This window comes from Seriola lalandi, unplaced genomic scaffold (genome assembly GCF_002814215.2).
Source record: "Seriola lalandi dorsalis isolate HSWRI2012SDOR001 ecotype SW California unplaced genomic scaffold, Sedor1 jcf7180002054336, whole genome shotgun sequence".
Classification (NCBI taxonomy): Eukaryota; Metazoa; Chordata; class Actinopteri; order Carangiformes; family Carangidae; genus Seriola; species Seriola lalandi.
This window is the reverse complement of record NW_019524889.1, coordinates 848,309-872,468: the sequence shown is the minus strand read 5'-3', so window position 1 is coordinate 872,468 and position 24,160 is coordinate 848,309. Positions and strand designations below refer to the sequence as shown.

Here is a 24,160-nt window from a genome sequence, read left to right as displayed (position 1 = left end):
TGCAGAGAAACAAAATTCTCAGTGGTAGATATGATTATCAGTTATTAATTTTATTGTACTTCTGCATGGTGTCTTCACGGTCCTTTCTCCAGATGTGATGGTAACGGCTAAAGCGGTCTAGAGCAGTCATCACTTCCTGCACATTAACATAAACAGGAGTTATGTGGGAAATGGGGAAACATTACCTATGTAAATACAATTGTTGGCTTTGTCCATTTACAGTGGGCATGTGTTTTTGTTGGAGCAGACAGAATATAATAAATACATAATAGATAGATCTGTACTGGTTTATCCAATTCAAATCTTGTTAAAATAAACGTGTACTTTTTTGGTGGAGCTGATGGAGGTACTGAGGACAGACACCAGTTTGACTATCTCCTTGTTCTCAGACACACTCTTGTAGTAGTTTCTGGCTTGGAATGGGATGGCCTGAATCACATATGCTGAAATGTCTGAGGTGCTGCCATCTGGAAAGAGTTTGGAGGACAAAATATATGTTTTGATAGAATGTACAGACAGTGGGTGCAAAGGATGCATCTACACAACAGATTTTTCATTATTACATAGATAAATTATTACACATCAGTTAAAGCTTGTCCAGAGAGAGTTGGACTCTTATAACAAAGTTTGAGTGCTGCAGCTACAGGTGTGGACACTTGGAAATGATTCTTCAAATATATAAATCACTTGATTTTTTGTAACCCTGTATATCTTTCTCAAATCAGTGGATACCTGGTCATATATTTAACTAAAATCACTATGACTAACTTTGATTCCAATGTATACCTACAGAACATGTTCATATCCAACTTTTACACTCAAAGTTTGTGTTCCTCTGAGCAAATCAATCACCCTGCAACTTTGTCATCCATTACCATGCAGCGTTTCACTACATTAGCTCAGTGTTAGCTATTGCGGTATGTGACTGAAAGGGCTGCTCTGAGTGACAAAAGGTCTTTTGTTTAAATGTTTCCTTCTAAAGCCACTGACATATTCATGTCATTTCCATCAGCAAGATTCTGTCTGCTCCCAGTCAGATGTGGCTTTGCTCTGCTGAGCTGTGAAATAAGGAAATCTGATTATCAAGTGAGTGTGGTGCAGTAGATAATGAACAGTGTTCTGGTCTGCATGTTGGAAACAATATGGATAAATAACTCTGAAGTCAAAATAGACAGAAAAAGTGATGAGTTGGTGAACTGCTGAGGTTATGTGAGGTAAGGTCTCATGTGCTCTCATACCAGCCAGGCTCCTGTATGTTGTTGCTCCATCCTCTGATTCACTCTCAGAACTGTCTTGTTTCAGAGCTGTCATCCGTCTTTCATTCATTTTTCTCTGCAAAATGAAAAACAGATGTAAGGGAACATCTCAGGGTTTGTTTAGCACACTACAGTAATTATCATTAGTTAGTTACAGTTATGAGAATAAATCAATAACATGTTACAAATTACTGCCTCCTCCATTAAATCAAACCCACCTTGGAGATCCTTTCTTTGCTCCACTGGCCGACTCCTTTGCTGACACTGACCACACACTCTACAGCCCGGTTTAAAGCCTGCTGAACCTCTTCCAGCGCTGGAACCATGGCAATGTTAGGGATAGAGAGGGTCACACTGACTCTGAAGATTGCCTGCTGACCGCTGCTTTTGCCATGACTGGTTGACTCACTCTCGGCTACAGGGGAAGAAGAGTAGCTCTGAACATATGGTACGTCACACAAATGATATATGATGAGAGTTTGTGGTCAAATATCCCTGTTGGGATAAAATAGTGACTAAGAGCTATCTTTAGAGTTGAAAAATGCTCTGCTGACAATGTGGTATTGGCACAGAGAGGAGGCTGCTGGCCACCAGTCATGATGGGAAAGGCAATTTAGTTACAATAGGAACAAAATATACAGTTTGATTCAATTAAAACAAAAATCAAGCTTTTATATGAAACATTTTTATATATTTTATATTAAGATAGGGAAAAGTAATGAGAGCAGCAAAATGGTTACAAGAGACCCACCCAAGAAATGCATGAGCGAGGAGGAGTGGATGCGCTTGCGAAGCATCTCAAGTGTGTTACGTGTCAATCTAAGCAAGGCATCCACGTTGCGGTGGTTGAAGTAGGAGAGCAGCTCCTGGGCTTCTTCCTCCATCACTTCCATCAGATCCCTCTTCTTCTTTCTTCTCATCAAGGGTGAGGAGGGGCCAACACTGGCAGGAGGCAGCAAAGTGTTTCTAGAGAAGAGACGGCCCTCCGAGCGGCCCTCATCTTCACCTGAGATGAAGGAGGTGACACATTGACAGTGAACATGAATGTATTTGACTACAGTTCTCTTTGACTCATGAGGAATTTCAAATGTGAAGTAACACCAAGCTCTAACATTGTAAATACAAATAAGTTATGCCTTTTCTATTCATTAAGCATTCATGTAGTTATGTGCTATTTGATATTAACCGTCTCTCTTCTAGCATGTTTCATTGCACCTTATATTCAATTCTACTTGACCTTAAAAGCAAAATGTTAGTATACCTTCACTGTCCATGTGGTCCATGGTCTTGCTCTCAGTGCAACTTTCTTCCTCAACCCTCTCCACCTCCTCTCTCTGACTGTGGTCAAACTCAAGCAGCATGTTGATCAGTTCGTTAGCAGCCTCTTCCACTAATGAGCTCTTAGTGTGGAGATTCTGGGCTTGTCTTATGCACAGGTCCTGCACACATATGTATATACAGTATGACATATACACTAAATAAGCCATACAAAGACTAGTGACTGCAGCATAGCATTAGCTAAAGGGTTTCCCAGGGTCACCTCAATGACAATAAAACTTCTTGTTTAGAATTCCCAGCATAAAAACATGAAAATTACATGAACACTTGTCACTTCTTTTCAGTTCATTTTAATTCAACTCTCCATACAGAACTGTAATGAAGATATCTGGATATTCAATTATGTCGGCTTCAATTAGTGTCAGTGATTTCTACACAGTATTGGACATCCAAAGGTATGGAAGGGGATTCCCATGAGTCCATATGTCATTCACATCTTAGTAATATACAGTATACTGCCTCTTGTGTAGTCAGGCTATTGTTCAAATAACTTTGTTGTGATTACTTAGCAGCTATTCCATCACATTAATAAATCATGATTGATGACCTGCAGCCTCGACTGCTGAGCCACTTTGTGCTCATCCACAACCAGTGTCACAAGACTGACATAAGCAATAGCCTTAACAGAGAGCATATTAATCTATCCTGTATATGTTGCACATGATTCACCATTAAATTAATGCCTTAGGAGAATGAAGTGAAGAAATGATTTTAAAATACTTGAGAAGCATTGGAAAGTATATTAAAGCCCCTGTGCATATAATCTTTATGCAACATCTTTCAAATTATATCATGAGGAGTGGGGGTGGGTGTGTTAAATAACTACAACTACAAACTAATACTGTTATTTTATTTGAAACAGAATATGTATTTACCCTAGTGGTCTGAACAAACGTCTCACAGGTGACTGTTTCATCCTCTGGCAGGACACACAGTGTAGAGCCACTCATCTCCTGCAGCACTGCATCTATCCTAAACTCCACCAAGTCGTTCACCCTGTCCATTAACAGTTCCAGGTCAACTGGAGACACAGGACAACAAAAGTGAGACATAGTCCGACAAAAGTGGAAGCAAAGAAGATGGCAAGCACTGGAGGAGAAGGTGACAGTTGGAAGTGGGAGCAAATTTACAAAGTGATCAATAAAGGAAGAAAGTCCGTACAAAAAAGGTGTGACAGAGCATGTATGTGTGAGAGCCACACACACACATGTTTGGTGAGTATGCAATGAATGCATCAATGTTTTATCAGATAGTGCCAGTGCTGAGTTGCAGGATGTCTTATGCATCAGCATGTGGAACATTGATCTCAATGGATTTTTGCTTACCCAAAGTCTTGTCAATTTGGCTGAGGTACTTTTCTATGTTCAGAGATGTCCAGTTCAGGGAGGTCAGACCTGGGTGTATAGCCTCATCCACCTGTAAAGTAAGGGATCTATGGTGATGCACTTTTTACAATTAGTCCTATTTTGTCATAAATCTGCATGCCACATAATAATGTAAGGATAAATAAAAAAGGATATTTCTGATGAATGATGAAACCAAGCAACAGTTGTATATTTAGTCTTAAGTTACCACATACATACCTATCTAATACATAAACTGTAGGTTGTAACACTGGATTTATTTAATTCATAAATAACTTTAAAACTATAAAAATTAGCAAAGATGTTAACATTTGTCTCAACAGTCCTAAAAAGTCTGACAAAACACATAGAACCACGCTTTTCCTTGACCAGTGATTCTCAAACTTTTTGGCTTGTGACCTAAAATGAAGCAAAAATTACCAGTCTCCCATTCCCAAAAATGAAAAACTTCCAGAATTTCTTCCATTATTATTCTACAACCTAACCTGGCACACTGCTGAATCAGAAACCAGTAAAAACCACCAGCGATGCTAGGGGCTAACCTCATTATTCTGAATGGTATTTTACCCCAGTGAAAAATTACACCTGGGGTTTTATCAGCAGGAATCTACAATTACCAGCCTATGATAGCCTACACATGAGTAGTTTAGTTAATAATATGTGAAAGTAGCTTATAGCCTGGATATAAAGTTCACCTGTACCTACATTAAAACAGTTTGCTTAGCCGGCAAGGTCTGGTTCTCCATTGGTCTAAATGAGTTCCTATCCATATTTGCTAAAACCTGACCATTTTCCCACAGAAAGTGTGGAAAAACTGATTAAATTCAGTGACAGCAATGACTAAATACTCGAGGTCCACCTTAGAATACAAGGTGACTGTTCAGAAGGGCCAATAATTATCTTTAGATTAACCTGACAGGAACTGGGGGCCGAAATCTAATTAAATTAAACTAATGAAACACACCTGTGCTCCAGAAACAGAATTAAAATGATTGGAAAGCCCATGTTATACTGTTGCTGTAGGGAATGAAATCTCTGTATCCCTATAAATCATGTCATACTGTAACTGTTAATATATGGAACAGTAAAATGCTCCATATTCAATAAATTCATAGATTAAATAAATAGTAAATAATAATAATAATAATAATAATAATAATAATAATAATAATAATAATAATAACAACAAAATGAACCAATAAATGAAAAGAATTACAAAATTAATATTTTGTCATTTATTACTATTGAAATGTTAATTTAATTTGGAAAGTTACATAATCATACATTTAATGACATGACTTTCCAAAAAAAACAATAACATGAAGGATTTGAGTTTAAATTAAAAACAAGCACAAATTATATCACAAGCACACCTTACCTTAGCTACATGTGGCATGGCCAGCTGTTCAAAGGCACTCTGAATCTTAGCCCGCACTCTGGTGTTCTCAGTCAACATTAACTGCAAAGGAAAGATATTGATAGAGTTTGTTTTTATACTACAAATAGTGTTGAAATTACTTACTAAGTGGAGAATTCTGTACGTACAACTGAAACTACCTTCTAAGCAGGACGGTACTTTTTTACAGTGTTTTTAATGTCCCTTTGTACAACTCTCTGCATTGTTTCTCAATCTCAGCTACACTTTTCATATACATTTATGTGTGGATTTCAAACACAAATAGGACAAAGGATGTTGCAACTCAACTTGAGGCCTCTCATATTGCTTCTTTACATTGTGTGTATGAGATGTAATAACTACCTGTAACTTGTTGTAGTTTTTTTTTAGGGTGTCCTGTTTCTGCTGAAGCAGAGCAGCAAAGGGCGGGATCTCCAAATTCATCCTTGTCATGCAGTTCGTCTCTCTGATCTGGGTCAGAATCTCGGGGTCAAAGTTGACAAACAGCTCCCCTGTCTCCTGGGACCTGACCAACAGAGAGGCCTGCAGGCCCACACGGGCATGTTCCATCTGGGCAGGAGTTATCAAAAGGTGTTTGGGTAGTTTAGAGAAGGTTATGACAAATAATTGGAAGGAGAGGTGAGAGGAAGAGGTACAATAAAGTACAGAAAAAGCAAGAGACCAAGCACAGTGGTTGTGAATAAGATGGGAGAAAACACATTCATGTTGTACAACATAAGTGCATGTTGTACACAATCAGACCATCTTAAATGCATGCTCATGTGCCAAAATGTTATTTTACATTACATATTATACCTTATAATTTTAATATAAACTTTCATCTTATGTTTTTTTTTTTGCCCAGTCCACATCATGTGTTCTCACCCCCTTCACCTTTTTCATCCAGTTATGATGGTAAAGAATCTCAAACTCCAACAGGACCCTTGCTAGCCTGTTAAAGTTCTTGATAATCCTCTTGGCCTCTGGTGTGGAAAGAACTCCAGGATGCTACACAGAAATATAATGGTAGTGTAGAACTTAGAAGGAAAAATGCACTAACAATAATACTGTAAATCAACAAAAACAAGACCTAGGCCAAGCAGAGTTTTCTTGTAGAGAGTCACAAATTTATTATCACCTGTTGAAAGAGGTCCATGGGACCCTGGATCCTGCTGTACAGCTGCCTAGCCCACATGATCCGGCCTGCCACTGGGGGCAAGTCCCGGTCAATGGGGGGGTCCAGTTTCTGCTTCATGTAGATACGGGAGACCATTTCAATGTCCCGTCCATAGTTCTGCAGAATGCGCTGATACTTCTCATCAATGCCAAGGTCTGGGATGCCCAGTCTGTTTGAAAATACAAGTGGTTGCATTTCATCAGTATTCAAAAAAGAGGTACAATAAAGTACAGAAAAAAACAAGACAGTGCAAGGGCTTTTTAAAGGAACAGAACTGATTACTATAGAGAACAGGTGGGGAAACAGACACAGGTGGGACACATCAGGGATGATTAACCAAAGGAAGCAAAACTAGAACTCGGACACTGGGGCGACATGACTATGAAAATAAAACAGGAAGTGCATGGGGAAACAGAGCACAAGACAGGGAAGACAAAACTAGACACTAGAAACACTCAACCCAGAACAGAAACCCAAAACACAGCAAACCAAAAACCAAGAAAGTCCAAAAAACAAAACCCTGGAGCCTCCAGGCTAAGACAATGACATTATGCACAAAAAAAGGACCATGGAACTGGCAAACCTGTTGGAATTCAGCATTGGTATTACTTATACTCGCATTTACTGAGTCAGTGCGAAAGGTCTATTCAGAGTTCTGCTGGTTTGCTATGTCTGTCATTTGATTAAAGACTGCTTTTAACCTGAGATGCCAAATGAACACAGTTAACTGTTACTAATTAGCACCTAGCAATACCTGTTTAGGGGAATCTGCATGGGATAAAAAATTGTGCAAAAGATTGGGTTACCTTTCAAATTTCTTCAGGACACTTAGAGCTCTTTCTGTATTTTGAATCTTTTCAAAGGTGTTATCCATAAAACTCTTCAGCTGATTCTGGAAGCACAAAGACAAAAAACAACATTTACAAAACAGCAGACTAACGAGGTCAGGCACAGGTGTTTTCATTTACCTGATTAGACAATATCTCAGCACACTGAGTAGGTGTTTACACACTGAGCTTGATTAACCTCTCCTGTTAATTTAGTTGTACTTGTTAGAGCAAGGCAATTTGCACCTTTATGGCTCCAACTAGCATATGAACCTCGGTGGTCCTATGTTACAGAGTAAGTGTCTAATCAGCCATGATAACGGAAAACATGTGTGGTGTGAAGGCCCATTAGTTTTACAGTACAATATAGATGAGACAAACTCATTCGTTTTATCTGTAATATTTTACTTACATGGAGCTCAGAGGTGCTTTTGCAGAATTCCTCATAGTCAACATCAAAGTCAGTTCTTCTCTGGTCTAGGAAACTGTAATGTTTTTTCTTCATGTTCAGCACAATAGCCTATGACACACACAAAACACAAGCATACAAATGAGTGAACATCCATGCCACACACAAGTTTTATTGTTAAACTTTCATCGGTTTTAAATCAAAAGTTTTAAAGCCTCCCAAAAATCATCCTCACTACCACTATTCAATCTTCAATCCCGTTTCTTTGACCAACTGTGTGTCAGGATGTTAGGATAACATCACACTGATGTTGGCAACACATCATCTGAGAGTTAATCAAGGTTTTATAATAACAAAGAATAAGAGAAGAAAAGAGTACATAATAATAGTGGAAATGTAATGTAAGAACACTTAAACCTTACCATAAATGATGCATATAATTCAGAACTGTCAAGTTGTACAAAAGGAGAGGGATGCAATCTATTTTGATGCAGCTCTGTTTGTTTACTTGGATTGCAGGTTTACAGGACTGATGGAATTACAGTAGCTGAATTTGGCAGCATGAAAATCATTTACTTGGAAATGTTTGTTTGGGAAAATAACTGAACAACACAAAACAATGGAGCAACTAATACAAATTTTGAGGTTTCTCCTCTGTTCATGCTCCATGCAGTTAGTATTGTCATGTTGTTATTAAGTGATATATGGTGATATGTGGTAAAATGTAATGTCTGTGAGTTTCACCACTACATACAGTCAACTATGAAAATAGGCCATGCATTACTAAAGGTAAGACTGCGGAGAGACATTACCTCCCATTTTCCTTGCATTTCTGCAGTCTGCACATCCAAAGAAGGTGAAACAAACAGATAGGTCACATCAATATACTCCCAAGGGAAAACATCTGAACACCAATTAGACAAGGTGATTCAAGATCTGGACCGTTATTTTCTCTGACCCAAGGCAGTACAATCTCATTTTGTAAACATAAATAATTTCTTCCCACATAGACTGTACTCCTCTGAGCTGCACTTCCATTTTTGCTATTAATGTGTCATAAATCTCAACATATACAAATGCTTCTTTAACATATTTATTTTTACTCATCTATAGCTGTCCTTCATTATTCACACGTATTTACAAAATTCAATAAATGTAATTAATTAATGAAATAATAAATAACAAAGTCATTCGCAGTGAAACTTTACAGTATATTAACATTTTGCACATTCCATGTATTTAATAGTTTTCATTGCTGTAGATTTCTGCTATTGAAGCCTTACATTTTCTATCCATGGATATATTCCAACATCAATGACTTGCAGAAGAAAAACAGAGGCTCAGCTGGCTAGCACTGGCATTTCATCAGTTAATGGAATGGCTCTCTGTGTTGTTGATGTCTTGACAACAATCTGATCTACCCAAAATATACCCACTTGAAACCTGGTGGCCATGGTCTCCAGTCCCTCTATCTTGGAGTCCTGCAGGGCAGAGTAAGTCGAAAATGTGTCCAACATTTCCAGGATCTTGTTGAGTCGTCGCTGGAATGTGTCGAACTTCCCAAAAATGTACATCTCACTGAAGTCAAACTGTCTCTCTGAGGGCGTCTGTTCCAGCTTCTGCTTGGTTTTATGGAAACACCGCTGGTACTCCTGGAAGTTGCAGTTTGAGATGTAACAAAACTGGTCACTTTCATTTTCAGCCATCCATCAAATCAAAGTCGCAGGAGTTGTTGGTTGAAAAGTAACTTTGCTTCCCTTTTTAACATTTCTTATATCTTGGGAATGAAATTGTCTCCACCTGATACTGTATTCTTGTGCCCTTTTTGGGACAACTTACACGTGTTTAACTTTCAGCAAAACATCTAATGCTCACTCATTGTGACACGTGTCTTGTGTGGAAGACAAACATTGTTACAAACACACATAAAAATTAATACACACAATGCAGCAAAGAAACCACATTTGATGAGAACATAAACAAAGAATAACTATAAGATAAATTATTTACATTATAAATGATGTATCATACCAATAAGTAAAATCCAGTACCTGGTTTAGGTGGATGGCAGCTTTAATTTTGTCAGCAACAACTTGCTGAGGCTGGTCCCATAATGAATTAGAGCCATTATTAGTGATGTAGGCCTTGCAGGCTGTGATCATCTGGTTTGTTACCTGGAGATAGTGATGGTTATGGAGAAATTAAGATATGTATTTAAAATCTTTGTGGACCCAGACAACTTGAGACTATACGTGAAGCAAGATTAGCTAAATATTAGTGCACATATTATCATGAGCAGGGATGTCAAAAGGTCAAAGGGGAAATTTGTTTGAGTGCTGTGATACGGTCAGTATTTATATTCTGTTCACCTATTGTTGGTTATAATATAATCCTCTTTATCAACGTTGTATTGTTTGGAATAGCAACCGCTCCTACCTTAACAAAAAGTGATGTAATCTTTTCCGATGTGTTGTAGTAGCGAGAAATACTGTGAATCATCCTGATGGCATTGATTAAACCTGGGATTGCATCCACCATCGACACCTGGAGTGAAACAGGAATTATAGCTTACTTATGTAATAACATGCACAGTATGTGTGTAACATGCTGGACAGTTCAACATGGAGACAGTGTATTTGGTTTGCTTTTAATGCAGCAGACCACTTGAAGCGATTGAAGTATTTCTTCTTACAGGGTCACTGTTGTAAAGAGGGTCACAAAACTTCTCCAGGCTATAGAGGTACTTGACATTGTCTTTGGCTTCGTTGGCTGCATCAGTGATCCTGATGTCCAGCTCCCGCCACGACTAGACAGAATAAACAAGAATTAAAAGAAAAAAAATGGATAGAGTGCATTTTAGGAGAACCAAATGTCCTGTGAAGCAGCAACGAAGGAAGAAAGGAATTTGTGAAAAATATAGTCACTAAAACCTAAGTGAGTGACATTCATATCTGACCTTTATAAGTTTAGATTTGGCCATCAGGAGCACACCCAGTACAGCTTTGACATCAGGGCTCTTAAGCTGGTCCAGGAGGTAGTTGAAGCGGGACATTCGTCTCTTCCAGTGATCCAGCTCAGCCCGAGGGCCAAGGTCATCAGCTTCCTTTCTCAGCTGGTCACTCTCAGCCAAAACCTGAGGAACAGATACTTCATCAGTACCCTCTGCTTAAACCATCATTTCTGCAGTTTATCTTTTACTTTCCCCCGAATTTCACATATTCAGTTTGTTTTTTTCATTGTGGTAATTTTGCATCTTTCCCCAACAGATCTTGAATTATTTTGGATCATTAAGTGTTTAAGTTGTTAAAAATAACTACAAAAACATGAAATACGTCAAAGTTTATGTAAGAAAAGATCCCACCGCTTTGCATCTGCAACCATTTGTTGCTCCAACTTCATTAAATATTTAGGACATATTCAGTCAAATATTTATCACTTAAGAACTTACACTTAACCTGTTCAAGTTTGAAGATAAATGGTCATTGTGATAAGCTTGAGGATAACGTCTTACCTGTTAACTAACATGTCTCACCTGTTCTATCTGTTTGATCCAGACTTTCATGCAGGCCTCTATCTTGTCTGTGGTCTCTGTGCTGCTGGCTGCTGCCATGTAATCTGATGGGCCTTTCAGCACCCTCAGGTCAAATGTGTCACACCCTTTCAAGGTAACCTGGAGGCAAGATATGACATGGTTTACTTTTTTACAGCGGTGTTTTTAATTTATTTTGTTTGTGGATGTGTTTATGTATGCTCACAAAAATATATTTAAAAGAGGCTGTAGATGTTCAAACGCCCTTCATTTCTCTATATTAATCAAAATAATTATTATAAAACTTGTGTTTTCTCTAAGCAACAAACATATACTAGCAGAGGTTGTGATATCTGGTTAGTGCACAAATATTTAAATGACCTTTGGTTAAGTTCTTTCATTGGGTATTTTATAGCTGTTAAATTAAGAATCAAACTTATTCTTGAACAGTGTCTGCTCCCTGCCTTTTCTTGCAGACTCTCCTGTGCTCCAGCCAAAACGGACACAAAGCTTTCCAATGATGATATGAATTCCTGTTTGACAGCCTGGGCCTGGGGACTGGCCAGCTCCCCCCAGCCATGGTTCATCTTCGTCAGTGTGGGGATGAAGATGTCCGAGAGCAACTGCTCCACACTTTTTAACAGACCCCCTTCTGTTGTGTCCAGCATATTGAAATTTACATCCTAGGAAGAGAAAAGTGTACACACATAAAAAAACAAAACAAACATCAATGTTTATTTCACTGAATCTATCAACTTCCAATATTTAGAGGTTCACTTAAGAGCTAAATTGTAAGTGAACTTCATGACGTTTGGCACTAGATATCTGATATCAAAATCTAACAGTTAGATCTTGACAGAATGGTTTATACATTACTCTACATATCAGCACAGCAGTAGATACCTTCCTAGGTTACAATAAGGGTAAAAAAATCACTGTGTTTCAAGGAAAGAGAAAATTACATTGAGCAATGAAAGCAGGTGGAGAAGAAGCTAACTCAGAAGTGAACAATTGTGGCTAAACAACTAATGGATGAATTAAACTGCCTAATAAATTCACGGCAGACACAGAAAAACTAGAACATCCTACTGTAGTTGTTGTTCACTGAGGAACCCATTGTAACACATTCCCATTTAAGCTAGCCAGTAGTAACCCTCTGGAAATGTTCTGATGTTGTAACACATCTCATTTTAAGACCAACACGTCCATGGCTGCTCAGATGAGTGCAAGTGTATCTTTTATTTATACAACGTGGGCGCTGGATGGGAAAATGACAACTGCATTGGTTTGAAACTAGCAGAGACATTTGTGTTGTGTAAGTGTAAGATAGGGCTCTATGTCTTGATTTTGACATTTTGTTGTAATTAACACCCCATCTTTGATGCCTAGCCTAGATTAGGCTTATTAATGTTCACTATGGCAGCAGACAAACAATGCATGCATTTCAGCATTTTCGGGGAGTGTGAAGCACTTATACCAAATTCACCACCAGGCAGAGAAATACCTGACATACATACAGTACAACTATTGAATCCCTGAATTAACTGAAAATACAGATGTACTTTTAAGTATCAAGTTCTTACAAGTGCTCTCTCTATTTTTTCCCTCTAACACATTTGACGCACGCACGCACACACACACACACACACACACACAAACACACCAAAATTGTCTTCCTTCCCCCTCTTGCTGTGAGTGTCTAGTAGCAAACATGCCCTGTTATCAGTAGCGATGATTAGCTTTACTGCTGACAGCAGGTGATCAGCAACAATCAATAAGCAGAGCTGCCTGTGGTATCACAGTGCTATGAACCCCCTATAGTCTCACTAGCTCTGGATGAAAAGAACCTGTTTTAGTCCCGGACATCATTTATCACACGAATGGGCTCAAAGAGAAATCGCTGTCAAAGGAGAACCAATCAAATGTTCTTTGATGTCTAGAAACACAGTATTTGTCTTTCAAAACTTACACTGAGAGAATTTGTCTGTTTGCCTAACATTTAATGTTACTAAACGATGGAAATAATCTCATCTCATCGCTTCTTTTAACTTAAATTTTTTAAATGAGTATCGTTGATCTTATTCCCACATGTGGCAATTAGGCAAAGGGATTGGATAAAATCTGTCTGTAAAATGCCCATAACCGAATACAATGATGGTCAAATTAGTGTTTTGTCCATGAAATCATTGCACAATTTTGCTATATTTCAAATCCCGGATCAACCTTCACTTACCCTGAGAGAACATAAATTCATGCTTGTTTTTCTCAAAACTGTATAAAGTGACTCACTCTGTGTATGTTCTCAGAGGTGATTGCCTTAGAAGTGTTGGCTCTGGTGAAGAAAACACACACTCCAGTCAATGCCACATCCCTCCCGTCTGTCACAAACACTTTAAACTTCTTGCTGCAACCAGGCTGCCGGGTAACAAGCTGGGAGGGCGCAGAAGCTGCTGCTGCTGCTGCTAAAACAAAGAATTGAAGTCAAAAACAACACAAGCAGCTTTGATTTCTGACTTTCTCACATACTATGGAACATGCAGTGACAGAGATAATTGCATACAGGACAGATCCTCAACTTGATGTGTTGCAGTTTATCAGATACAATCTATCCATTTCATTCATTTTTGATATGAGTGTACATTTTCATGTTACCTGCTTCGATTGGCTCAGTGTCCTGATAGTAGAACATGAGGTGTGGAAGACCCTCAACCACAAAGAATTGCTCCATACGGTCAATCTGAGGAAGATGAAAAGAAAATGTCCAGTACAATCATACACAACAGTCTCCAAAACTGAGAGACATCACATAGTTGTCGTAGTGCTTATTAGTAGATATGCTCAGTGCAACCATGACCAAACTCTAAAATAAAATATTTACCCTTACCCCAAATAAATCACTCCTGTCCCATTCTTAACCCCACAAAACTGAAATAACTAAAAGAAAATAGATGTGGCAGTCATTTTGTATCAATAAAAATACAAAGTCATGTTTTACAGATGCTGCCACACCAGTATGGTTTAGATTTAAGGCTGCAGCAAAAATGTCTGTGTGAAAATTGGAGTATAAAGTACCTGATTCCCTTCCAGTATGGCATCTTCCACATCAGCTTTCTCCAGTCCCAGGCATGAAGCAACAATACTGAGGATGTAGTCATGTCTTCCATCCAGCTGGGCCCGCTTGGCTTCACGCTCTTCTTTCAACTTTTGCTGAACAAAATGTGCAGACAGTTATAGATAATGAGTATTAGGATGGGTACATTTAAATAAAAATGTAACCATTTCCTCATGATGGAGTGTGGAAATAGATGCTTTTTATAGAATTATAATATTCTGAACAACTCAGGGTGTCCAATGCTAAAAATAAAAAAATAAAAAATAAAAACCATATACAGTGCAGTGATGTAATTTTTGCCGTAAGAAGCTCATTACAGGTTAAACCATATTTCACATACATGGTCTGTAGTGATGAGGCTGCTGATGATGACAGATGACTGAAGGTCTTCTGTGGTTCTACACTTTGGTTCAGACATCATTTAAATAACAGTCCCTTCGAAGAACCACAGTTATGTACAGTTCATGTACACGATCAAGCAACAGAATATGCCAAAAAAATCTTCATCAGCATCCTCCTTTACTTTGTATATAAATCCATACAAGAATAAGAGAAAATGTCCAACCCACATATCAATATTCCTTCAAGACTTTCAAATGTACATCTTCAGTTTCATCCTTCTACTGCTGAGAAGTGCCTCCATGTCTCTCCTTCAACTCTCATAGCACCCGTCCAAATACTACAAAATTCAGGTGTCTTAGAATGGATTAACCAGCACTGCAGTCAGTTTACCATAGGCCACAGTTTGCATTTAGGGTGGTAGGACAGTAAAAACAACCACAATGGGTTGCCAGGTTCTGCTGATTAGTGACACAGGAACAAGGTCAGCCAATAAATTACATGAAACCTGGCATTAGCATGGTGTGCCAGCTGCATGGTGCATTCAAATTCTCTCATTTACCCTTCCTTTTTGTCTGTCTGGAATTTAAACAGGGGATGACAGGAATAGTTCTTTCTGGCTTAAAATACTTTGTGCATTGACGTCACCATGGTCTGACCGTCTTTTAAAAAGGCTTTCTTCTACAACAAAGCAGGAAACATCCTCCTGTGACTGGCCATCCAAAAATAGAACACTTGAGAGCTGGCTCTTTTTTATACTAGTCTGTTTAGACAATTGTTAACAACTGAATTAAACTTTAATATTGAAAATGACAAATTAAGTGATCAGGTTTCTAACCATGTTCTCCCTTTCTCTCCCCTCTCTTCTGTGTCCTTGTAACTACATATCCATGTGGCTGTGCTTCATAGATAAGGGATTTTGCTGTTAAATAGCCTTATCCTTGAATGTCTGTTTTTGTTTTCTTGCCGGCTGCAATTAACTGCTAAACTTTATAGTATGCACTGGATCACAGGGCATACAGTACATGCAAGCACACTGGGTGACTCTCAAAGGATTGTCCAGAGATTGGAGTGAAGAGATATGACAGGTTTTGGGGGATAGATCAGATGGAACCCTGAATAAAGTGCTAAAAGGGACATAAAGAGGAAAAAAAGATGCCAAGTCCATCAGATGGAAAGGAAGATCAGACAGACATGACACAATGGAGGAAGAAAGGACTGAATGCATGGGCAAAGACAGTTACATGTGGAAATGATTAAGAAAAAGATGGCAAGAGGAGTCGGATAATGGAAAGAGGTGAAAAATGAAAGGAAGAAGAAATATAGGGAGGTAGAGAAATAGGAGGGCAAGAGGAGGGAGACATGGACTTGGACAAAGAAGAAGACACCATTCTATATTTATACTCCGAGTCAGGGTGGTTAAGAGTCGAGGTATTGATTCTTGTTAGTTAGAGCCTGGGGGGATGGTCATGTGAAGCCAGAGTGAGGTGGAGCATAACAATAGCCTCACAATCTGTGTGTGTCAGCAATGTTAGTAAGAGCAGCAACACATTAGCCTGTCAGCAGGCTTATGTGTTAAAGATCAGTCAGTAACCACATTGGCATGCAAGTTTGTTTGGTGAAACGAAAGCCCAATGGTGTCCAATCTGCAGAATTATTAACTTTTTCGAAAAACATGGTAATATTTGCCAAGCACCAACAAACCACTCTCAGGAACAGTGACCGCAAGTCACAGGTCAACAGATAGCAGTTTGGTTGCTAAGTGCAACACAATTAAAGGTTCAGTCACACATTTCGGTCACTTCACACATGAACATTCTTTCCTTGTACTTTGAATGTGCTCTTTTATATTTCACTGATTTAAAGCATCCAAAGCAAGCCACACAAGAGAACAGAGATAATCTGTAACCACCTATGTGCATGATGCAAACAGATAGTTCAAATAAGTTTAAATAAACCACTTCAGAACCCTAGCAATGAATCACACCAACCTTGCTCAAGTCTCTGGAGATACGCGCACACATTATACAGACACAAACGCCCACATCACAGGTCGACCATAAAAAAGCATGCCAAGTCAACAGTTGCTGGGCGACCAGCCATTTCACACCTTCTCTGTCTTTATTCCAAACTGCATGAACAGCCAACTCAGTCTTCAAGCCCAGAGACATACCATACAGACAATGCACTGTGGTGCACAATATACAAACAGATTAAGTCAACACTGAATGCAACACATAAACACACAAAATGCACTAGCCAACAATAACAAGCTCCAACAATGACAGAAAGACATATCCATATTTAGTTATTCTCACAACACAGACACAGAAGCCAGCACTGACAGACACATGTAATAACAGCTACAACATTAATAGCTTTCAAAAGCAAACAGAGCCCCATCCTGAGATAAGCTATGTCGAGACTGACAATCCCTATAATAAACAAACTGTGGCTTTTGGAATTAAAAAGAAAACAGCTGTGACAAAAATTGTGCAGCAGGACAGTTTGGCTGGAATATAGTACAGATTATTTATCTAATATTTTTTTAAAAAGCAAAGCAAAATGTTTTCAGTGCCCTGCCAAACCTCAGACAAACACAGATAATGATTTAGTCAATTTTAATCCACATCTTCTGGCGAACAGATATAACATGCACTGTCAAAGTCAGAACAGTAGGTGTGGATAAAGTTTTGCAGACAATGGTTCATTTAATTTAAATTCACACAATGGTAAACGACAGATTCTATCTGTACTTGTTATCATACATGAGAATTATGTGGGTGGATAAACTAAAATGGGACATAAACCTCACATGGCACCACAACAACAACAGTGCTGCATGATTTCTCTTACCTGAATGACCTTGGACACTGTTTGTTTCCAGAGCTGCTTTCTAAACACCCGCGCCATGACAGTTCCTCAGCTCTCCTCAGACTCAGACTCTTCTATATCTTCTCTGTAACCTGCTATCACTCTCTCATCTACATGTACAGACTGAAGCCGTATACTTTTGCCCTTAAAGAGATTAGCCCTATCAAGTTGTCAGCGGTGACCACCCAGCCAGCTGAATCTGAAGCTATGCCTGCTTTAAGTTTAATGGCCTTCCCTATCAACAGTGTATAAGTTTTCACAGCCCGCTGTGGTCAACACAGACTGAAAAACACAGGCAGTTTGTGAGCTGCACACACAAGTGCATCATGTGCTTTCTTGTGAATTCACAGTCTAATATGTGCAGGTAAAAACATAAAGTAACAGATGAAGAAAGGAACAGACAGCTCTATATGTAAAAACTGTACACTGACAAACTAACATGCAGGAATGCAATTCAATGGGAACACAGCTCAGGTATCACTGCTCTAACAGAATGGGGTAGCAAGTCAGAACATAGCTGGGAATCTTCACTTTAATGTAACTGCAAGTGACAAACAAGTGCAAGTTAGTGCTTAAAGGCGGATTTTGTGTTGAGGTCATGGACACCCACTATGCAAATACTGTAGTTATATGTGGGAGTATTTCAGGGTTTTTTACATGTACCTTATCTACAAAACCAAGTAACAGATAAATTGTCAAACCTTAGGGCCAAAACAACCATGCCACAGGCCAGTATTAGTGTGCTCAATTATATTGAACTGCAAATGACCAGTTTTGGTATTGGATGTGGATTAGCAGCAGTCGTACAGTATAGCTCGTGTGTTTGTCTCTTCTGTATTTTCTGACATTTAATGATACAGTATGAAAATAACCGAGCCACAAATTTCTTTATAAAAAAAAAGAAAAAAAAAAAAAACAGCAGGAAAAATGATTTAACCTCACCACTTCATCCTATTTAGTGCACTAATTTTGTGGTCTCTCACTTTTTTGTGTAAAAATGGATGGTAACACGTATGTGTACCATGTTACAAAGGGTAAGTCCTCACACAGGTTCAATTCGGGCCTGGGCCTTTTGCCACATGTCAACCTCTTTCTATATCCCCTGACTTTCCTGTCTCGCTCTACTATCGCTATAAAATAAATCAGAAATGCAAAAAATAATCTTTTAAAAAAATAAATACAAATTTAGCAACAACATGACGTACATTTCAATTAAGCTAAATGTTTTGTCAATTTTATCTATTCGTGGACAGGTTTTTTCAGAGCTGCAGGAACTCCAGAATACGGAAAACAACTCTACAGCTATTTCTATAAACTTGCACTTTAATGATCTACTGTATATAAACATAAACAAGGATTTCAAATAAGTTCTCTCAGGTAGTCTGCTACATGAAATATATTTAGTGAAAAGATGAACTCCGTCATTATTGCTCCCTGTGACAAGTCTACATGACTTGCAGTGTAGTAAAACATTTTCAGATAGACTTTCACACATAAATAAAGGCTTTCCCTCGTTTTTGCCTTCTTGTGCTTTTGTATCAAGCATTTTGATACAAACACATTAGCTGTATACTGAATCCTTACACATTAATGATGAATTACATTTGGCCAATGCAGTTAGTCAAGAAGCCAAGCTGCCTGTAACTTCAGAACTCTTGGGTCACCTTACCTTGTTTTGATAGTCTGGTTTAAAATGCAGCATCGTCGGCGACGGCCTTTCACACTGACACTTCTTTTCAAGTCATTTCAGCTTCTTAATTGGCTTTGCATTTCATGACCTCAGAGAATTACAGCGTCCAACAAAGGAGACAAGACAGAGAACAAGTGGCTTTGCTACAGTATGTGAGCAATCAGCCCTCTTATTTGCCATGTGAGAAAGGTTACTGCCCTGAAATTATGAGAGTGTTGCTCCTAAAAGGGAACTGCTAACTAGATAATGCGGTGTTGGATGACTACCTGTCAGCAAGGTAATTGTCAAGGCCCAGCTCTCACCTTACAAGTCTATTACAACAAAGGGATTGAGAGACAGGGATGAGGGTGAGTGTGGGGGTGGAAAGGTTGTTAATATACTTGAGTACAGAATCAGTGGGTAACATTTTCAGACATAACTTGCACATAACTTATATATGCAAACACAAACACATAAAATATGCTGTGTATTGGTGTAGTAATAACTATAAAATAACCCCTTAACAAGCATTTGTCACCTTCTAAAAGAACTTAATGGTTTCTCGTAGTAAACACCTCTTTGATCATAGTATGCATTGCCACTATATGCTAACTGACTGAAACTACACATGTAATGACTGTAGCAACAGCTTCAAAAGACAGCTATAGAGTCAGAATATAATGGTGACATTTGACCTGTTTTTATTATAACATGGGCTAAGTATTATGTAACATTTCATAACTGCCCTGCTGAATTATTTGGATTTTTCATTTTCACCTTTTGCTTATGAATTATAAAATCAATTTGACAAAAAATGCAACAGTTGTGCATATGTAACACTAACAACACATATACAGTACATATGCACAGATATAAAGAATTTAACTCGATGACGCGCATTGTGGGAAGTCAGCAACTATTTTGACGATCATTAAGAGATCTTTATCAAGCAAATATGCAAAAACATTTGCTTGATGTAGCTTCACAGATCTGAGAATTTGCTGCTTTTCTATTTATATTTGGTTTTGTACAAAACAAGCAATTTAGAAATGCTACCTTAGGTCCTCTTTATTGACATTTTATAGATCAAATGAATTATCAGAGGAAAATAATTTATAGATTAGACTTGAACGAAAATAATTATTAGACGCAGCTCGCAGTGGGGAGACCCAAATCATTCATACATACAGATACCACACACACACACACACACACACACACACACACACACAAACATAGACCTCCCACCAATTAATATCAAATTCCATTAGCTTTTATTGTGGCATCCAGCAGATAAGAAGCACAGCTCTCTCCACATGCATCTGACTGATGGTTTGATATTGAAGAAATGATTGCAAAGCTTTGCATTTAAAAGCAGTTGGGTCATCAATTTTTCACTACGCCATGACTGATTTTCTATGTTCGACTGTCTGCTTGTGAGCTGTCATGAAACAGGAGAGTGACTGTAAATTATAAATGAGGGGGTGGTGAGAGCTAAAAGAGACAGTAACAGACAGTGGAAGGTCCACATTTCTCCCAGAGGATGCTCACACTGACACGGACATGGAGAGCTTAAACACATCTGTTTTAAAACTAGACCGGGTTGTAGCACAATATGTCTAGAAAACCAAGACAGCTCTGAGGACTCTGTATTTTGACTGGCACCGTTTCTCTACTTATTGACTTTGTTGTCCGTTTGGTTTTAAACACTCCTGGGTGCAATTGCAAAATGAAATCCATTAGAACGTATAATTAATTTGTATTTCAATTGCTGTGTGAGGTAATTTTATTTATCTCATTCTGTTACCAGAGTAAAACTAAATGGTCATAAGGAAGACATACAGATACAGTAGAAGTTCTCTAATGGTCTATTGATCCATACAGGTAGTTCACACCAAGACTTAACTTAACAAAAGCAGGACCTGTACATACTGTATTCAACAGAGAAAATGACACAAATCTGCAGCTAAATGGTGACACCAGTTAATGTAAAACACTGAACCAAGCATGAGTTTCCTGGTTTTGACCAGGGGTGTTTTAAGACATTGACCTTTCCTAACAGACAGCTGATTATTCATTCACTAAAGTCAGGTGTGCAAAGGCTTTATGTAAAAGAATATCAGTGATTATTCGTCCAGATCTACATGTGATAGATCAAGGTTATTTAATTATTAATTTATCCATTTATTATTTAGTCAGTTTACATTCTCCCTTTGGAAGGAATATTTCTTTCATAACCAGTGAAAGGTTAAACTTTGAGTAAATGCAAAAATGTAATGAGCTGAAAATATATGTCTATTTACATCTACAAAATGAAAATAAAAATAGAAAGATTACATGTTAATTTCTTCTATTAGATCCTGACTTTTGTGATTGTGGAATGGGTGAATCTGAAGTGAGTTGGTGACGTAAACACCAAAACAAGATGGATTTCTTGGTTTTAAATCCACTAAATTAGCTTGCCATAGACAAAAAGAAAGTATTACTGATAATAATAACCATTTTCATAATGATGTATTTCCACAGGAGCACTAGATGTAAAACAAAGTTAATTTAAAGTTGACTGCTCCACATCTCTGTGAAGCATCAGTTCATCTAACATCACAGCAACTATACAATGAACACACTACCATCTAGTGGACTGAAGCTCATAATACAACCAACACATATTCCAAAAGGTTGTGCTACAGCTATTTTTGACTACTGTTAAGAGGCCAGTGAGTCTTATAGTGCAGTGGTTCTCAGAGCAATTATCAAATAGGCTCAGAGGGTTCCTGAGTTGAAAATGAAGTGTAGATTAATTCCTTCCTCTGTTTTCATATAAGAGAGAAGGGAATTCTGATGTAAGGTTTCACTCTCACTCTAGCAACATCAGTCGGTGCTAAATAACCACCTATGGTAAAGTATCTTAGGTCAGTGCTCAATGAATTAATTCATTATTTTTAAAAATATAAAAGAAAGAGTTGCAAGAGTTTAATTAATAATAATTCAGATGAAAACTCACCTTGTCTTCAACTATCTCATGTCTACAAATTGTTATTTCTAGCATTCCCAGTTTTGTATTTTGTGCAGTGGTTTGTTTGGAAGATTAACATTTAAAAATATGATTTGTGAGAGACATTGCCTATACACTCAGTTGCCAGTTTATTAGGTACAGGTAGTTAAAACTAATACAGATTATACAACAGTCCTGCAACAAATGTTTCCATCACGAATGCTATTTTTTTTATTCAAACTGTTTCAGAGATGTGTTGCTTCAATTGTATGGATATTTTGAGGTTGTAGGTTTGTGGTTGTGTTGAACTGTATTATGTTATGGTGACAGGTGTTTAACTATCATTTTGTCCAGCCTATTTATATCAATGAGGGCAGGCTAAATAGCAGAACAATCCCTCTGTATAATGCATAGACGTAGATTTTTAGATGATCATATCCAAGTGATAAAGTTTTATCTCTCCTCGTCAGAAGGAAGAAAGGAAGATCTTCTCTAATAGGTCTAATGACCGCCAAACTCCCAAAACTGAATAAATGTAAAAATGTTTAACTTGTGCTTGACAACTGTGGACACAACAAAACAAAGCAGACCAATAGACTTCTTTAAAAACAGACATAATACCCATATGACAATGTGAGGATCCTTGACACAGTTCTAGTGAGAAACAAAAAATCATATTAAAAGATAATGGATTATTGGTGCAGGCTACTATAACTAGCGAGGTTTTCCCTAGGCCACATGGACAGGAGTAGTCTGTTATAATGAATATTAGGCCTGAAGTTTGGGGTCTACAATCCCCCTGGATGGAGCACACAGAGAAGATTTTCCTAACATTTAAAAAAAAATGTCACATTTTCATGATTATCATTCATCTAATGTAAGTATTTGTGGTCAAACCTGCATCTCCTTGAGTGTCTCCACTTGGACAGAGGGCTGGGTGGGTCTGTTCCTGTAGCTGACTTTGGCGAGCCGAGAGCTGAAGGACATGGCTCAAACATTCCTTTACTGAAAAGCCTCCTCGATAACCAAATCGTAAATTTCCAGCTTCCCCTGCGTCAAGTAATTTCTCCGCTGTTTACTAAAGGTACATCTCTCCGAGATTTGTTTTGTTTTCGTGGTTGGTTGGAGGTTGGTCTTCCTCGAGACACGTTTTAGCAGCGGTGGCCGAGTCTGTTGTTAGTGGTTTCCGAGGTAACGAGGCATTTGTAAAAGGGGCAAGGGGCAGTGGGAGGGTAAGGAAAGAAATGTAGGCAATTTATTGATTGGCTGTTTTGTCACATAGATTTGAACATGCGACACCATAGTGTAATTGCAACAACAATAAAAAAAGTACGGATAGAAAGTCAGATAGCGGATCCAGTAGGAGGTGTGTTGTACCAAAAAGTGATCCCTCGCCAAGAACTGATGAACTGTAAGGCAGCTGCTTTTTTCTCAAACGTTTTCAGACCAAGGACCACTTTAACTACTAAAATGTAAAAGGGGAGGTGGGGGGTGTAGACTCCTGCCTCCACCCAGAGAACTTGCGCTTGCGAGTTTTGCGCCCTAACCACTTGGCTATCGGGCCGCCTCAACCTGTGACAGCGTTTTAATTATGCGTAAGCTCTTCGCTTCAGACACTGCACAAGTGGTGCTATTTATGTAGCATCAAAATAATCACACACATATGAGCACTGGCCGGATGTGATCATTACTAGTTAAACTTGACACTTGCCTGTTGTGTCCGTTATGTTGGAGGTCGCATTTGATTTGCTGAGTCCATGATTTTGAGCAGTGCGCGCCACCAGCTGTTGAGAGCAACTCATGTACCTGGCATTCTGAACTATGGGGCGGACTGCAACCCACAGAATGCAGACTGGAGATTTCATCCCTAGGTGG

General features: G+C 38.4%; 1 protein-coding gene across 1 annotated transcript in view; it reads right to left on the bottom strand.

Moving 5' to 3' along the window:
• Positions 1-23,403, bottom strand: part of dnah5 (dynein, axonemal, heavy chain 5) — a 96,360-nt gene extending 72,957 nt beyond the window's left edge. The window contains exons 1-26 of the mRNA XM_087174306.1: positions 23,183-23,403; positions 14,369-14,503; positions 13,949-14,033; positions 13,586-13,755; positions 11,761-11,979; positions 11,300-11,437; positions 10,724-10,900; positions 10,460-10,573; positions 10,204-10,311; positions 9,819-9,941; positions 9,204-9,419; positions 8,580-8,606; positions 7,771-7,878; positions 7,338-7,423; positions 6,493-6,700; positions 6,249-6,362; positions 5,718-5,924; positions 5,337-5,417; positions 3,920-4,010; positions 3,470-3,615; positions 2,518-2,695; positions 2,008-2,262; positions 1,475-1,671; positions 1,239-1,332; positions 325-467; positions 60-136 (exon numbers count right to left, since the gene is read on the bottom strand). Coding sequence (XP_087030432.1) covers positions 60-136; positions 325-467; positions 1,239-1,332; positions 1,475-1,671; positions 2,008-2,262; positions 2,518-2,695; positions 3,470-3,615; positions 3,920-4,010; positions 5,337-5,417; positions 5,718-5,924; positions 6,249-6,362; positions 6,493-6,700; positions 7,338-7,423; positions 7,771-7,878; positions 8,580-8,606; positions 9,204-9,419; positions 9,819-9,941; positions 10,204-10,311; positions 10,460-10,573; positions 10,724-10,900; positions 11,300-11,437; positions 11,761-11,979; positions 13,586-13,755; positions 13,949-14,033; positions 14,369-14,503; positions 23,183-23,272 — 3,587 coding nt within the window. The 5' untranslated portion in view covers positions 23,273-23,403. The remainder of the gene's footprint in view (positions 1-59; positions 137-324; positions 468-1,238; positions 1,333-1,474; positions 1,672-2,007; positions 2,263-2,517; positions 2,696-3,469; positions 3,616-3,919; positions 4,011-5,336; positions 5,418-5,717; positions 5,925-6,248; positions 6,363-6,492; positions 6,701-7,337; positions 7,424-7,770; positions 7,879-8,579; positions 8,607-9,203; positions 9,420-9,818; positions 9,942-10,203; positions 10,312-10,459; positions 10,574-10,723; positions 10,901-11,299; positions 11,438-11,760; positions 11,980-13,585; positions 13,756-13,948; positions 14,034-14,368; positions 14,504-23,182) is intronic.
• Positions 23,404-24,160: the final 757 nt, after the last annotated feature.